This window comes from Terrapene carolina, unplaced genomic scaffold (assembly GCF_002925995.2).
Source record: "Terrapene carolina triunguis isolate 2854851 unplaced genomic scaffold, T_m_triunguis-2.0 Scaffold139, whole genome shotgun sequence".
Taxonomy (NCBI): domain Eukaryota; kingdom Metazoa; phylum Chordata; order Testudines; family Emydidae; genus Terrapene; species Terrapene triunguis.
Window position 1 is genome coordinate 4,524,019 of NW_020664490.1, and position 14,522 is coordinate 4,538,540.

The window sequence follows — 14,522 nt, forward strand, 5'->3', positions numbered from 1 at the left end:
GTTGTGTTGTGTTTCCCTGTGCCAAAACTGGCTCATGGCAGAATCCTCTTGATGATCAGCACCCTGGTGGTAGAGTACTAGAATGTGTGGGTTTTCCATCATCTTCTGAAGCTTTTTGATATTACCCACTGCTGGAATGCGAGTTAGACAGATAACTGAGGTGTTCCAGTCTCGTGAGTCTCATATTCCTATTTTCTTATGAATGTGCTCTGAGATTTTTCTGTAAAGTTCTAGAACTATAACTTGTGTTTAACCAGAGAGAGAAATATATCCCTAAACTGAAGGTGATGAATTCATTTACATACATTCTTTGTAAAGAGAGACAATACTGAGCTGTTAAAATGGGTAGAATGGACTTTTATTTTCATTCATTCTTCAATAATACCACACAATTAGAAAGCAACATCTGAAAAAAAAAATCTTGAAATAATTTAAACAGAAGGCACAGAAGAATAAACCCGATAAACTAACCACAAGATCATAAGAGACCCCCCCCCCAAAAAAACACATTAGTTTAAGAGAGGGAGCCCCTTCAGAACAAGTTTCTGTCACAAGACATTGTGATCAAAAGCTATTGCCCAGTGGAACAAAATATATAGCACAACTTAAGCTTAACCATGCTTTCATGATACAAGAGAAAAAAAGGGCAAAAGTTTGATTTTTGCTCAGATTTTGAGTATGATGTCACTTCAAATGAAATATTTTAAATCCAACACACCGGTCACTATATTTTGTAAATGCTATGCAAAGACGTAGTTGGCAAAACTTTGCATTAAAAACAAAATATACAGTTAAACTATTTTTGGATGGGAGGAAACTTGTTCTCATCTCAGCTAGGGATATCAAAGAAATGTAGCCTCTGACTGCTTCAAAAACAAATATTTTCTATACAGTAATATACTGCATGGGCGATTGATTTGTGTCCTGATAGTGTGAAAGCAAACAAACATCAGACACCACAGAGAGGAATAAAACTACTTCATTCATAAGAGCTTTTACATTTTTTGCAAGAGATGGTAGCTTTATTTTTTAAACAAAGCTACTGGAATCAGTGACATGCGATAATATGCCCCAATAGTATAGCTGCTAAGTCTGAAAATAAAGTTCATGCTTCACAATTGAAATATGCAGTGATTATGAAATACATTCGCTGATAATTAATACCATCATTATTACAACAGAGAGGTCATTCATAAATTAGTTCAGATTCTGAACTTGGTTTCTAAATGGAACGCTTTTTCAAGTATGCAGAACATTAACAATGTACAGATTTTGCTCCAGATCAGCACATTAGTTGGTGTTCTTTTACAAAAGGACGCTTATCCTGCAAACGTTATGGACAAAGCAAAACCTGCAAGTGATAGGTTTGCTTTAAAAATGCTAAACATAATTAAAAGTTAGAAAATATTATAGTTGTCAACAATCGAGTGGCAAGTGTTTGCCAAAGAAAAATGATTTCTCAAATACAAGACAGATCTTTTCAACATTTTATACGAAGGCATTGTCAGCAAGTAATAGAATAAGTAAAACTTTGCAGCTCCCTTTGCACTTGGAGTCCAGCCTCCTTACTTTTAAACGGTAATGTACACTGTCATAAACAGCTTTCTTCTTTTTTATTTTAAATACCTCTCTGATTTACAGGTTGAGTCACAATAATGTTTCTACATAAGAATAAAAAGAGCTACTGACAATCACAATATAAACTGTAAAAATGGTTTTAGTAAAAATGTTCATCAAAATTTTCTGACATAGCAAAACATTCATTTGGAAAGTAAACTCTAATACAGCAGGCCGTTCGATCAAAGGTGACCCAGGCATATTTATTGTTGCCAGCATTCTGACTGATTACTTCCATATTCCTTTGCATTATAGGATACAAACTTTGTAATATATTAAATCGTTTTCTAGCAAAGAGTCCGATTATTGCACTTTATAAAAATTCCAGTAATATCAGGCTTTTGTCCTACTCTTTTGTGAACACTGATGACCTGCAACAAAAACCATGGGACCAAACACTTTCTTATGAGTAAGACAGATCCTTGAATGGTTTTAACATACTGGAACAAAATGAAAATATTTACAAAAAATGAAAAATGCATTCCTTTTTATACCAATTTTGATTCACGGCAGCAACGAGTAGAACTTTAATTGCATTACTGACATGAACCTTCTCTCAAGGAGGAGAGAGTACATAGCTTACCATTTTACATTTCAATTTGGAAAAATATTAAGAGAAACTAGAAATACCACAGAATTCTTCTGCTGACTGTCAGACTATTACTGTCTGGGAAGGCTTAATGACAATAACATCTTAACGTGCATGTGCCAGCTCTTAAACAATGAGCACAACAAATTCGGTAGATATGGCTGTTTCAAGATGGCAACATACGTACAGTAAAGAGGTTGAGAATCCCCCCCTTTAAAAAAATGAATGTAGCAGTTTTTGGCCCTGCTTATTACCAGCTGTATCAGTAGAAAAAAAATGGAGGCTTTATACCAGCCACGTAGAAAATCATCTGCTTGAACCAAAGCGGTTTTACAAATCTATATGAGGCTTCCAGGCCAGCAAACAACAGTCAAAGTTACTTTGTTCCTCTGCTCCTTCAGCATAGGAACTAGTGAGGAATGGCTCATGCCCACTGTGGATAGTCCATTTACAGCGACAATCATGTCACCACACCTAAAAAAGGAAACAAAATGGAAAGCAGCTGATGAACAATGGTGCACAACAACTCTAACACAACAATGAGTAACAGATGGCATTTCACAGTTAGGGCCTCAGGTTTCTATTGGACTTGGAGTTCAGCTGCAAGAGCTAAAAGCATTCAATTAAAAAAATGAAGTCTGACCTCCCATTGTAATTAGTACGGGGAATTCTTGAACCCCTGGGGTTCAACTCTGGCGTAATTCCAACACTAGCTTTAAGAGTTTGCCTGTGGAAAGATACCAGGATTGATGCAAGAGTGGGAGAGGGAGAGAGAAAAAGTCATCATTTACCAGGGTTAAGTAGGGGATAATAAAAACATATATAGACAGACTTACAATATACATGTTTATATGATAAAAACATATACATGTTTATAGGGTTATAACACACATTTACATATAATATGCATTTATTGTAGCTGGCAAAAGCAGTGACACCTATAGTTAAAATTGCTCAACACTTTCCAACATAAGACCCTGTTTTCAGTTGCTTATAACTTTACCAAACTTAACCATTCAAGATAAAGTTTCCTATGCCAGATGTCTGCCTCAGGGTGTGTGTATAGCTTGAATGGCTAAGTCTGGTAAAGTTACACACACACACACACACACACACACACACACACACTCTCTCTCTCTCTCTCTCTGCGGCAGATACCTGGCATGGGAAACTTTAGCTTGAATGGTTAAGTCTGGTAAAGTGTCCATATAGGAAAGTTTCAACTAAATGGCTCAACTATTTCCAAAAATGAGGTTAAGGGAAAATACGTTGTTTTGCCCATGTTAAAAAAATTCCTACAACCATTTCATTGAGATCTACTGTCCCCATGCTTTGGAGCAGAGATTTAAAATTAGGCAGGGAAAGCACCTTTTGCCATCCATGTGAAAATTTGCCCAAATTTGGTCAAGTTATAAACATCTGACAAATCTCAGTTTGTACATGCTTGATAGACACTTGTTTGAGTTTACCAGCTACATTCTCTTTAGATTCTTTCTGCACTCAGCATGCTCTATCTCAGCGGTTCTCAAAACTGTGGGTTGGGACCCCCCAAAGTGGGTTGCAACCCCATTAAAAAGCCAGTCCCAAGGCTGGCTTAGAGTTGTTGGGGCCTGGAGCCGAAGACCGAGCCCCACTGCCCGGGGCCGAAGTCCAAGGACTTCAACCCTGGGCGGCAGGGCTAGGTTACAGGCCTCTATCCCCACACTGCTCCTATCTGTGACTTGACAGTATATGTTCTATTCCCACAGGGCTACTGAGCATGCTCCAGCACTGCATTGCAGGGGATGAGGAGTAATTTCCCTGCAATTGCATCTCCTGACTGCGGGGGACACCAGAATTCTGTCTTTTATTCTCAATATTCCTTTTGTTCCTATATAGGCAGGGTAGGAGGAAGCAGCCTGACTCAGAGTGGTGAGGAGCAGAGTGAGGGGGGAGAACATTTCCTAACTTTTAAGGTTACAAAGTCAAGAACTCAATTCTCTTTTAATATAGTTGTTTTAAATGTAATTGTATATTAAAATAAAAATAGTAATGTATAGGACCATAAAACAAAAAAATACAGTATGCTTAAGAGCCTGAGAATGTTATTTTATTTGATATTTAAGGGCCTTTAAAAATTGTTAGGATCCTGGTATACAGTCATAATGTATATGAGCAGGGAAACCCCATTCTTAGGAATAAGGCATGCAAAATTATAAAACCAATTTTCTTCTTAAGCCACTTTGTAACGAAATAGAAATACAGAGATTATTGCGTAGTAAACCTCCAAGAGTCATACAGAGCTCCCAAAACCACAGAGTATCACTCTTAGCAGCTTAGCTATTGCTATGATCTGAGTCATAAGATGGCCTCTAGTCACTGCCATGTCATTGGAAACATGCATTAAGCTGTTCTGAAAATAGATTAAGCCTTCCTTAATTTGTAATCATCATGATTCAGATCTACCCTGTATGTAAAACAAATATGGTACAATCTTCTACTCATATTATCAAACCTTCGTGATGTTCAATTTACAAACGAGGGAATCTTTAATAGGCATTTCAAATCCTGCATCTGGAGGGACCCTAAATTCAGCCAAAACAAACACCCTAAATGCCATATTTGGGGATCCTATTAAATTGGACCCTGCATGTTGATTGCCTCTCACAGTGATCTTGACTAGATACTGCTCTAGCCTCTTCTCCACCTGCTTCCCCACACCTCTATTATAAAATGAAGCTCCTCTAGCTTTCGTAATCCTCCTCAAAGTAGGCAGAGAGCATTATACAACATGCTCACTTCCCGGCTCCAAATCCTGGGCAAGATATTTCCTCCCAGGCTGGGTCTTGGCCTAATGGAGGAGTCAAGGAATCAGTAGAGGTGATGGGGGAGATGGGTCAAATCAGCACTACTGCCTGATGGTGAAACGTGTTTCCAAAGAAAGGTGGGGGAAGGAAGAATGACTGGGACTAGATGCTCCCACAAGTTCTGACTGATCCCACTTCCCCCAGCCAAAAATCCTTCTGACTTCTCAGCACTGCACCTAGTAGACTTGCCAAGCTGCTATAGGGAGTTGGCCAGCTCCCAAGAAACACTGGATATCAGTCAGTGGCCCAAGGGTTATATGTAATGTAACAAATCACTTCATGCAATATGCCTTATCATCACTGTCCATCCAACTTCTAATATCATTTAAAAAGATGCGGTAGTACTTACTTTAACCTTCCGTCAAAGTATGCTGGAGTTCCAAGAACAATCGTTTTAATGAAGAAAGGCTGGTTTGTGTGATTCTCCTCATATCCACCAACGATGCTAAAGCCCCAACTTCCTAAATTGCTCCTCCGTAGCACTACATCATGGCAGCTATGTAGGCCGCTGTGGGGTGAGGAGAAAAACACATGCCATGTAAATATTTTCACGTTATGTGCAACACTTGCTCTATCGCATCACTGCAATAAGCACGAAAGAGAAGGGGTAACGGTGGGTAAAGGATGGTAATTAACAGTGTTCCCAGGATGAATCATCTTGTAATATTTAACCATCTTTACTACTGTGTGCTTAAAATTACAAAAAAAATTCTGGAGGTAAAAAAGTATTAAACATAAAGAATGTACTGTTGGAATTATTGCTTAAATACAGTTACATCTAGAAAGTGACACTTCTAAAATGATGTTGTGGGGTTTTATATTTATCCTCCCCCCCACACCCCATCAGCTTCCATATCCAATGTTTTATTTGCAAAACGAAAGATGATTTTTCTGTCAGTTTAGGATTTTCCATCTTGAATTTAGGATCTGAAAATCCATCTGTCTTCTTTCTGCCTCTTCCTGATTCATCACTACCAGTAATTAAAATTTTGCAATCAGATGACGCAAAAGGCAGAGTATAAATAATTCAGATTGCATTTGAGTAGCCGTATTGGCTTTGAAATACCTACAATAGTGAAACAAGTAGTATAAAACAGGAGATATGACTGAAAAATGCACAAAGAGAAAATCTGTTGGGTAAAAATGTGCCATATTATTTATTTATTTATATATATGTATATATTAGGGCTGTCAAGCGATTAAAAAAATTTATCACAATTAATTGCGTGATTAAAAAAAGTAATTGTGATTAATCATAATAGAATATCATTTATTAAAATATTTTTGGATGTTTTCTACATTTTCAAATATATTGATTTCAGTTACACCACAGAAAACAAAGTGTACAGTGCTCCCTTTATTTATTACAAATATTTGCACTGTAAAAAACAAAAGAAAAAGTATTTTTCAATTCCCCCATAAGAAGTAATGTAGTGCAATCTCTTTATATGAAAGTTGAACTTACAAATGTAGAATTATGTAAAAAAAACAAACAAACCCTGCATTCAAAAATAAAAGAATATAAAACTTTAGAGCCTACAAGTCCACTCAGTCCTACTTCTTGTTCAGCCAATCGCTCAAACAAATTTGTTTACATTTGCAGGAGATGATGACGCCCGCTTCTTATTTACAATGTCACCTGAAAGTGAGAACAGACATTCACATGGCACTGTTGTAGCTGGTGTCGCAAGATATTTATGTGCCAGATGCGCTAAACATTCATATGTCCCTTCATGCTTCAACCACCATTCCAGAAGACATGTGTCCATGCTGATGATGGGTTCTGCTCGATAACAATCCAAAGCAGTGCAGACCGACGCAAGTTCATTTTTATCATCTGAATCAGATGCCACCAGCAGAAGGTTGATTTTCTTTTTTGGTGGTTCGGGTTCTGTAGTTTCCACATCTGAATGTTGTTCTTTTAAGACTTCTAAAAGCATGCTCCACGCCTCATCCCTCTCAGATTTTGGAAGGCACTTCAGATTCTTAAATCTTGGGTCGAGTGCTGTAGCTACCTTTAGAAATCTCACACTGGTACCTTATTTGCATTTTGTGAAATCTGCAATGACAGTGTTCTTAAAACAAACAACATGTGCTGGGTCATCATCCAAGACTGCTATAACATGAAATATATGGCAGAATGCGTGTAAAACGGAGCAGGAGACTTACAAAACTCCCCAAGGAGTTCAGTCACAAATTTAATTAACACATTTTTTAACAAGCATCATCAGCATGGAAGCATGTCCTCTGGAATGGTGGCCGAAGCATGAAGGGGCATACGAATGTTTAGCATATCTGGCACGTAAATACCTTGCAATGACGGCTATAAAAGTGCCATGTGAATGCCTGTTCTCACTTTCAGGTGACACTGTAAATAAGAAGCGGGCAGCATTATCTTCTGTACATGTAAACAAACTTGTTTGTCTTAGCAATTGGCTGAACAAGAAGTAGGACTGAGTGGACTTGTAGGCTCTAAAGTTTTACATTGTTTTGTTTTTGAGTGCAGTTATATTAAAAAAAAAAAATCTACATTTGTAAGTTGCACTTTCACGATAAAGAGATTGCACTACAGTATTTGTATGAGGCGAACTGAAAAATACTATTTCTTTTGTTTATCATTTTCACAGTGCAAATATTTGCAATAAAAAAATAATATAAAGTGAGCACTGTACACTTTATATTCTGTGTTGTTGTTGAAATCAATATATTTGAAAATGTAGAAAAATATCCAAAATATTTAATACATTTCAATTGGTATTCTATTGTTTAATAGTGCAACTAAAACTGCGATTAATCATGATTAATTTTTTAAATTGTGATTTTTTTTGAGTCAATCGCATGAGTTAACTGCAATTAATCGATAGCCCTAACACACACACACACACATATTTTATATATATATATATATATATATATATAAATATAATATGAGAGTCACTTTCCTGACTATCACCACACTTTTAAAAGTGGTAATGCATATGCAAAAGTGTTGAATTAAAGAATATTTTTCTTTTCACAGAAAATCTTTATTCAAATCCAGAGAAGCAGAAAATGTTGAGGTATGCCTAACCATTGCTTCTCTACATTAATCATGTTGTGCCATGCATTGTAGCATATAAGACATAATTAGCAGCAAAATATGGTTGTTTGTAGTATGTGAGCAATAAATGACTGCCAGCTCTTGTTAAGCAGAGTTATTTATCAGACTTGAAAGCAGTTTACTATAGCTGTATAACTCACAAGACATTATGACTGTTTTACAGGAAGTTACATACAGACATCTTGTACAGAAAAAATTAGAGGAAATCAATGAGGGCCTGATCCTGAAAGCCCTTTTTACCAAGGGAAGTGGCTTGTTACTGTGTGTAGTTATAATCACTTTAGATTTATATTATGGTTTCAATGCTGACTGTCAGATTTGGTTTCTCCCATGGTTAGTTGCAATGGGAGATTAACATGGGTCATGATGTGAATGCATCTGATATGACTCCATGTATGGTCACGCTCGAGCCATGCACACAAAACTGATACTGAACTCAAATCAATCCTGTAGGATCATCAGAGGGACTTTGAGAGCGACTCCCACATTGTCGCTATACTGCCTCGCGGGGATTGCATCACCATCAGTGAGGCGGGATGCCTTCAGTAAAAAGGAGACACAAAAACAGGTGCATGTTTCAAGACAGCCACTGAATGGACACATTCCACCACCCAAGAAGCTGAAGTCCAGAAAGAGCTTTGCCTCTAAGTCCCTTACCCCAAAATACCATTGTGGAAGGCTACAGAGTAACAAAATGGCGGGAAATGTCGATGATCTTGGAGAACCTGGTTCTTTCAGAACAACTCCCTCCAGCTACTGACCTCAAATGAAAACAATGGTGTATTCTAACTTGAGTGAGAGCTGAGGTGGCAAAGACTGATGACAATATGACCAAGTGGAAGCCGAGGAATGACTCCAGATGTGAATGTGGAGAGTCTAGGCAAAACACTTGAACCCTACCACAGTGCCCCGTCAACATCCCCTACTCCAGAGGAACTACTCGAGATAAGTGACAACAACGATCTTGGCTGTGGTTTTGGAGCAATCTGCTATGATGATGACTTCAGGATTTCATTCTGTTACCATCACATTCTACATGCTCTCTGTGATTACATCCGCAAACCGTGGGCGTAATCCTGGAAACCCTTACTATTGTGCACAGTGTGATTGAAGTTAACAGGACTATGCACAGTATTAAGCACGATCCTTGATCATAAGTGTTTCCCAGAATTAGGCCCACAGTTTGTCGATATAGCTACCAGAGAGTGAAGAATGGGATGAGAAGTTAAATCTGGTGATATCAGTCAGGCCAAAAGTTAGGAAAAGGAAGTGGGTTTGCTGCGGGTGTATTTGTGTTTGATAGAGTGGTGGCTGGTTTTCTGAATTATATATATGTGTGAGATTTGTGAATGCAGATTGATCTGTTCTAACTTCTTTCTGCATATGTGCCTAAGACCTGTGTGATAAAAGTCAATGATCAGTGGAGGTTATATCCTTCTGGGACAGTGTACCCCATAAGGCTTTATGGGGGGTGCTTATAAATGTATGTATGATATAACTGGAATAGGTTTTTGCTACATATGCCAAGTAACATATCTATGTAAAGGTTATGATCTACTGGTTATGTTCATCCTAGTTGTATGCAGGCACCATTTGTGTGTTCAAAGTTATGAACACTGGCTGTATAATTGCTAAGTAGCCTTAGATTTCTAAGTAGCCTTAGTTAGAACATTTGGTCACTTCTTGGGAAAGGAATGTGCAAATTAGGTGCTAAATCAGGAAGCACTTAACAGACAAAAGAGCTTGGAAGACTCCAATCCACATAAGAAGTCTACCTGAGGAAGTTCAAGGTAGCATGTGGGTAATGGCTACTACCTGCAAGTCCTAAGTCATGCATGGGCATGTGACTTGCCCATGTGATTCCAAATCTCCATTTTGTGACTGGATTCTACACAGGGTGAGGAGGGGGTCTCTACCCACAAGAGAAAGTCTATTTAAACCCCTGGGAGACCCCTCCATTTTGTCTTCAGCTGGGTAAAGAAGGAGCCTCTCCACCCCTCTCCCCCCCCCCAGGATACTTGAAGGAAACTGGAACAAAGGACAGTAACTACAGGGGGTGTGAGTGATTGCTGGACCCAGGCTAAAAGGAGATTAGCCTGTAAAAGGGAGCATTCTGGAACTGGTGAGGATCTTATCTGTATTTAGTTTGATTAGACATAGATTTGCGCATTTTATTTTATTTTGCTTGGTGACTTACTTTGTTCTGTCTGTACTACTTGGAATCACTTAACTCCTACTTTCTGTATTTAATAAAATCACTTTTTACTTATTAATTAACTCCGAGTATGTATTAATACCTGGGGGAGCAAACAACTGTGCATATCTCTATCAGTGTTATAGAGGGCAAACAATTTATGAGTTTTCCCTGCATAAGCTTTATACAGGGTAAAAAGGATTTATTTGGGTTTAGACCCCATTGGGAGTTGGGCATCTGAGTGCTAAAGACAAGCACACTTCTGTGAGCTGTTTTCAGGTAAACCTGCAGCTTTGGGGCAAGTAATTCAGACCCTGGGTCTGTGTTGGAGCAGATGGGAGTATCTGGCTCAGCAAGACAGGTGCTGGAGTCCTGAGCTGTCAGGGAAAACAGGAGCAGGGGTAGTCTTGGTACATTAGGTGGCAGCTCCCAAGGGGGTTTCTGTGATCCAATACGCCACATCTTCATTCTATGAAGTTATTCATTTGCCTTTCTAAACTTTGTTTTTTATATTAATATAGGGTGATTTGGGTAAGCGCTCTATGTTTCCTGTTTAAAACTCGGGCTTAACTTAGGGATGAAAAGGACAGCTTACATTCATTGGGGGAATTGAATTGGTTAGTGTTAGACTTTTCCCAAGGTTTCTGAAGGGATAATCAGTGTTTTCTATCTTCCGGCTAGCTAACAGGATACTTTTGCTGTACAATCCTTTGTAAATTGAATGTGGCTGCAATAGATTGGCAGCAATAGGGTGAAGCAGGTACTGTTCTCTGTTTTAGAGTTTAAATCAGTTTTAACATGATATTAATTAAAACTGCTGCAGCAGCATAAAGTAAATCCCCACTAAAAATGAACTGTTCTTGTATCTGAACGCATGTATAAGAAAGAAACCCTTCAACATATTGCTTCAGCCCTATGTACGTCACACAAATATTTTATAGCAAACTGAAAAATGTCAGGAGAATGACACAGCCAAATACAAGAGTTAATATTATAACAGCAGTGTAAACATGAGTTTAAACAGATCATTCATTAACTAGTACCTGGGAAGCCCCAGCCACATGACCCATGAGGGCGACCAGCTAGCATCATATTCATTTTCGCTGATTGTGCTTGGTTGTTCCTCATTAGTCTGGGTTTGTTCTTCAACAATCTGAACCTCCAATGTTTTGAGTGCCACCACTGAAGAGGTAGCACTGGCTTTGAGCATAGCCACTGCCTCACTATGACTTAGATTGGTCAGGTCAATGCCATTAATATTCAGCAACACATCACCTGTTTAAAAGGCATAAATAAGAGTGTAAGTCATGTGGCCTATTGAATACTTGTTTTCCTGTGCTAATACCTGGCCTGTACTTATAACACATTACTCAGTGTCTGTTCACGTCAATGTGTTATCTCCCTGGGCCTAGACAGTCAGAAACAGTAACTCTCAGAGCTGTGAACTGCAGTGTATTAACTCTACAGCCTCATACGGATAATTTAAACATTATAATGCGTAAACTATTTCACTGCTGCATATCTCAGCAGAAACAGAAACACCATGCTTGGCTAGCGTGCTCTGCTATCATGCAAATCAGAGGTGGAAATGATCTATTAGGTCAGGCACTAATCCTGCCTCAGAATAGAGCTGACCTCTATGGTATATCCTCCAGTGCTCTGTTCAGTCCACATTTAAATGACTTGAACACTGGAGCTTTCACCACTCCCTCTGGAAACTAGTCTCACCATTAGGGATTTTTTGTGTGACTTTTCCAGCTTTGTGTTCCTTTTCTTAATATATCCCATTCCTCATAGTGGTCCCTCAGGGTTTAAAGGGAAGGGGGAAAAGGAATGGCAAAAGGTGTAATGTACCCATGAGGGAGAGGGGAAGTCTTGCAGAAGGTAACACAGCAAGTGGGGCATGAAAAGAGTACTCCCACTTCCTCCCCCACATGCACACTTCAATGCTACTGCATGTCTGTGCTTTGCCAATTGGGAAAGACAAAACAGGGATCACAGGAAAGATTAATAAGGAAAAATCAGCTCTGAGGAAGCAAGAGCATCTGTAAAAAGATTATAATGATCTGGAAAGAGTCAAAAATACAAAGATTGCTGAAAATGATTTTCCTTGAGAATATTTTAAAAGAAGGAGAGAGTCTCTTATTGACTGAGTGGTTACAGTATTGCTGCTGCTGCAGTGCAGAACAAATCAGCAAAATCCAGGACTCAGTTACACAAGATATGAGAATCAATCACTTTCCAGAAACTTGCATAGCAGGGAAGGCTAATTCCTTTTGCAGTTGCAGCTTTAACATCACATAAGGAAGAAAATCACAAGTGTTGCTTCGACAAATGGATTTTTAAATAATGTTTAGAAAAAGATACTGTGCACATTTGTATATTGCATTTAATGTTCCTACCTTACACGGTCATGAAAAATATTCTCCATTACCTCATTTTAAATTTGCACACTTCAGTTACTGTTCAGACTTTGCCCTTATGTCAGAATGGGCCCATAGGATTTCTAAGTCAGTGCAGTATTGCATGGGGTTGCATTACGTATTTATATGATTTAGGCGCATGTACAACATTTTACAAAAAATAAATCAGGAAAATGTCAGGCTGTACCTTAAGCATTATCCCAGCAGGATTACCAACGTCATCCACCCCACACCTGCTCCCACCCCCCAATACCCTACCCGATTCCTTTCTCAAAAGCCGGGGATAACAGATGCCCTGTCCCAAAGATCAGCAAGCTCAGTCTAGGTCTGACAAAGGATGGAGAAAGTGAATTACAGAAAGGACGGTCACTTGCTGAAAATGCCCTGCTATTAGCACAGTTAAACAAGGTGCCTGTGATCAGAATAGATCAGTTTAGCTGGGGTACTGAAGATATTACACAAGGACAGAAGTGGTTTCTCAGACAGCTACAGGGCCCAACCAATGTGACCAAAACCAAAAATAGGATGTGTGTACTGAAGTGAAAAACACTAGACAAGATTCTTAACTCATAGGGGGATTACAGTCAACTTTACACAACCATTTCCCAAGCCAGGGGAAAGAGTGGGATTGTACACTGAATTTCCATAAGTGGAATATTTGAGAGAAGCATTTATCATTGCTACCCTACATCTGTTGAGAAACTTTGATACCTTACAAAACAAATTCATGAACAGAATAATTGAAAGATGCACATGCTGCCATTTGAGTCAAATCCTACCTCGTTTGATCCTGCCATCTCTTGCAAGACAGCCATGAGGTTGCACGCTAGTAACAAAAATTGGCAGTTCACCACTTTTGCTGCCTCTACCTCCTGCCACTGTCATTCCAAGGGATTCATGTGGTTCTTTTTTCACAGTAATGTGCTTTTCTTGGCATGCAATACACTGGGAAAGAATCTGCAAGAATACAACAAAAGATACTTTATTTAAAAAAACCTCAAAATTGATGCTTAGTAGGCTCCTAATCTATATTTAGGTAGCTAATGAGAGCAGCCTGATTTTCAAAGGTACAGAGAGCCTGCAGCCAGAGCCGTCCCTAGGGTATGGCAAATCGGGGCAGCCACCCTGGGCCCTGCACTTTTGGGGGCCCCGCAGCTGCCACCCCAAATAGCCGAACCCTAGGGACGGCTCTGTGTGCGTGTCGTGCGGGGGCATTAGGCTGGCGTGGGGGGTGGGGTTAGGGTGCGGGGGGCCAGGCTGGCCGGGGTTAGCAGGGGGCCTGGTGCTGGCAGCGGGGGTCAGGCCTGCACTCACCAGCAGGGGTTGTCCCGGGCCCCGAACCCTCCTTGAGACGGCCCTGCCTGCAGCCCCTATTGACTTCAATGGGAGCTACAGGTGATCAGCACTTTTGAAAAATCAAGCCATTTATTTAGGTACCCAAATATGAATTAGGAGTCTAACTTTAAGCATCCATTTTTTAAATCTCACTTCTAATTTACTTACAATATGCTTAGAGAGGATATCACTGCACTGGACATTGAAGATCTGCAATGCCAAGTTTTGGTGCTGCTGCACAAAATCCATATGTTCATATGGCTAGCATCATGGCACTGAGAAACACAGGACTTTGATGTTTAGGTGGAAGTCACACTTACTAAGTGCATCATTTTTGTAAGTATCATATGGACCAAACTCTACAGACTCAATGTGAAATGAAAAAGCATATGTACTTTAAGGGTCACAAGCCGACACA

General features: G+C 39.3%; 1 protein-coding gene across 1 annotated transcript in view; it reads right to left on the bottom strand.

Annotated features, from left to right (window-relative positions):
• Positions 1-495: 495 nt before the first annotated feature.
• LOC112123494 (ligand of Numb protein X 2-like) overlaps positions 496-14,522 on the bottom strand; it is an 85,729-nt gene continuing 71,702 nt past the window's right edge. Inside the window, exons 9-12 of the mRNA XM_026653513.2 lie at positions 13,549-13,726; positions 11,390-11,621; positions 5,402-5,560; positions 496-2,680 (exon numbers count right to left, since the gene is read on the bottom strand). Of these exons, the coding sequence (XP_026509298.1) occupies positions 2,545-2,680; positions 5,402-5,560; positions 11,390-11,621; positions 13,549-13,726 (705 nt within the window). The 3' untranslated portion in view covers positions 496-2,544. The remainder of the gene's footprint in view (positions 2,681-5,401; positions 5,561-11,389; positions 11,622-13,548; positions 13,727-14,522) is intronic.